The 3,146-nt window shown below is 32.0% G+C and overlaps 1 protein-coding gene across 1 annotated transcript; it reads right to left on the bottom strand.

Annotated features, from left to right (window-relative positions):
* Positions 1 to 1,798: 1,798 nt before the first annotated feature.
* Positions 1,799 to 2,627, bottom strand: LOC109704046 (cytochrome P450 711A1-like). Its single transcript, XM_020224783.1, has 2 exons — positions 2,257 to 2,627; positions 1,799 to 2,096 (listed from the first exon to the last, which is right to left on the bottom strand). Exons 1-2 carry the CDS (start codon positions 2,508 to 2,510, stop codon positions 1,814 to 1,816), a joined length of 537 nt encoding a protein of 178 aa, XP_020080372.1. The 5' UTR covers positions 2,511 to 2,627; the 3' UTR covers positions 1,799 to 1,813.
* Positions 2,628 to 3,146: the final 519 nt, after the last annotated feature.

Genomic DNA, 3,146 nt, shown 5'->3' with positions numbered 1-3,146 from the left:
AAATTTTATAATTTGAAGATTAAATTTTATAATTTGAAGATTAAATTTTATCTTAAATTTGAAATTTAAAATCTAAGATTTGAGATTTGAAATTTAAAATTTAAAGTTTGAAATCTATTTTTCAAATTTTAAATTTTAAAAGTTAAAATTTAGAAATTCAAAAATAAATCTAAAAATAAAAATTAAAAATTAAATTGAAATTTAAATATTGAATTTAAAATTAAAATATAAATTTGAAGTTTGAGTTCAAAATTAGAATCAGATTTCAAGAAGCAACTTTTCTGATTTTGTGGTCTTTAAAATCAGTTTTCTGATTCTAAGAAGCAGAATCAGATTTTAAAAATAAGGTTGTCAAACACTCTATTGGACCGAAAATTATTTTTCAGCCTAAAAGCGCTTTTTAAAAGCTAGGCCAAATACTCCTTAACACTTTCAATCCAAAAAAAAAAAAAAACACTGCTATGGCTATGAAAGACTATATGCATGTGGACGGAAAAAAAAATTTTTATGTGCAAATTTGAATTCACCGAAAAGGATTATATGCATGTGGACGGAAATGAAAATTTTTATGTGCAGATTTGAATCTACCGGAATGAGAGTGGTTTTCTTTTTACTGGGATGAAAAGAGAGAGGGCTTTATCTGGAAATTGGGTGGAGGAATGAATGCTACTTGTGGTGTCATTTCCCACACGCTAACGCAAGTGACAAAGAGTTTGGTGGTTGGTACTAGAGGTCCTAAGTTCGAATCCTAGTTGATTTTCATTTCTAGCTAAGTTTATTTCTAAATAAAATAAATGAAACGGGTAGCGTGCTACCTATCTCTCAAAAAAAAAAAAAAATACATGCTAATATTTCAAGTTATCAATAACTATTTAATATAACAAAAATGCATAATGATAAATCTTTGCATTATCTTCAATGAGAGGGTACTTCAATTAGTTGTAACCGCCGTTAAATATGGTTTAAGTTGTTTGAATTTTTTATATTTCAAATTTTACAAAAGTTGACGTTATTTGCTTATTAGTATCCAAGTGGTCTCTAAAATTGACTATTTTTAAAGATTAATATAAGATGAATCTAAAATCATATAATTAAAATGCAAATGATATTGAAAAATTACAAAATCGAGCCAATAAACCGTCAAAAAGATTAATATTATATTTAACTATATTAATCATCAATATAAATACCCATCGCCCAAGACATATGGTAGTAACCAAGTATTCTAACTTCCTACTTTAAAGAAAGTTTTGTAGGGATTCTATTTCAGCTGATTGAAAATTTGTAACGGCTCTGTCCTGTTAGTAATAATAATTCGTTGGGTCAAAATCATTAGCTCAAAATATTTAAGTTCAGTTATATTAGCAATCATAAATCCTAAAGTTCAAACTATTCGACCAAAATGCTTAAACTCAGTTGTAACATAAAATTACATACTACTGGCTCTTCTGCTAGTAATAATAATTTGCTATATCCAAACCACTGGATCCAAATGCTTTAGTCTATTTATTAGTATAAGAGCTTCCGTTCTCTATATTCTCAATTATAATTTCTTTTTCATTATATATGAAACTATTGGATCGTCACAAAATTCACCCGAAGAAATCCGGACATATGCGGGCAGAGGTATTTGTTGCCAGTTCTACTCCTTGGCTGCATAATTTCTTAGAATTTTAAAAATATTTGGCACAATATATAATCTATGAGTATTACTATCTATGAATCTATATATAGATTATAATTAAACTGTACATCTTATTTATTTATTTTCTTCTGAAAGTGGTCTTATCAATTTTTTTTATTTTTTTTCGCATTATAAACCTAAAACGGATTTATCAACTGGGATGTAACATACATACAAAGTAGTAGGTGCACAAGCAGCATTAGAATTTTTTAAAAAATATATATTTAATAATTTATTTGAAGTATTTTGTAAAGAGTACCTTGTTAGAAAGAGCGCATCTTGGTGGAGAGGAGATCCAACGGTGGGAGGGGGGCTGCTCCTGTTCTTGATATCCTTGAACTTCTTGATACCCACCTCCTTGCACAGCTCCGCATCCGCCACGATTACCAACGGTTGCCTCCCCATGTGGAACCTGCGCTCAGTTCAGTTTCTTCGTCATAAATTAAATTCGTCTGTAATCCTCTCATTCAACTGAGCGCTAAAACGCAACAAGTTTTATATATATATATATATATATATATATATATATATATAAAACGTGATTTAGAGTGAAAAAAAGGTGAATTGGTTACCTAAATATTGGGCCGTACTCCTTAGCGAAGACGCGCAGAATATCTGGACCGTACTTGGCGAGCGCGGGGAGGTGTCCGACGAGAAATGTGGCGGGAGGTCCTGGAACGGCTCTCACCCTCCAGTAAGGTAGATAGAAGTACACTAGAAAAGCAACCAACAAGATTACTGAGCTCAGCAGGGGAGGAGCACAACCTCTCACAAGGTTCATCTCGGTATTCTCCCATCCACTCAACCAACCTCTCAACAAATCCATGTTCAGACTTTAAAGAGAAAGAGAGAGCTAAGAGATGTGTTTGTTCCACAGTTTCTGGGCTACGTATTTATAGAGGGATCTCTCTTTTCTAGAACAAACAATGTGCTCTCTCCTCTCTCCTATATATATCACTAAAAATAATTTGATGGAAAGAAGGTCCCTATCCTCCTAAAAGAATAGCAGTTGGATTTTATATATATATATATATATATATATATATATATGTAGAACTAGGCTGAAATACTATCAATAGTATCAAACTATAGGTGTTATTAATTTTTTAGCCTTTGGATTGAAAAATGTGCGATTAGGATAATGTGGACTCCTTAGGATTGAGTGGGTGGTTGGTTGGTTGAATAGTATAATCTAATAGGTAAAAATAATCAATGGGTTAAATTTAACGGTAAAAAAGTCGATAGCACCAAATCCTTGATGCTATCCAAAGTATCCAAGCCAGACTCTATATATATATATAGTTTTTGAATATGAACAATTTTGCAACTAATCGATAAAGAGGAAGAGAACGGCCCCCTCGCGCAGGATTCACTTTCTAAAAGAGAGACGTTAAAGACGAGCCTACGACGGGTGCTACTGGACGAAGCTTCGGTTTGGAAAACCAGGGCCAAACAACACTGG

The sequence above is a fragment of the Ananas comosus genome, unplaced genomic scaffold (genome assembly GCF_001540865.1).
Source record: "Ananas comosus cultivar F153 unplaced genomic scaffold, ASM154086v1, whole genome shotgun sequence".
Taxonomy (NCBI): domain Eukaryota; kingdom Viridiplantae; phylum Streptophyta; class Magnoliopsida; order Poales; family Bromeliaceae; genus Ananas; species Ananas comosus.
Note: the sequence above shows the minus strand (reverse complement) of the source record. Positions and strands in the feature narration are given on the sequence as shown.

Bases quoted from the DNA above. Each gene is read 5' to 3' on its own strand.
- LOC109704046 (XM_020224783.1), bottom strand. From the start codon at position 2,510: ATGGATTTGTTGAGAGGTTGGTTGAGTGGATGGGAGAATACCGAGATG. The intron at 2,097-2,256 runs GTAACCAATTCA...AACTGAGCGCAG, and splicing joins GAGTACGGCCCAATATTTAG to GTTCCACATGGGGAGGCAAC.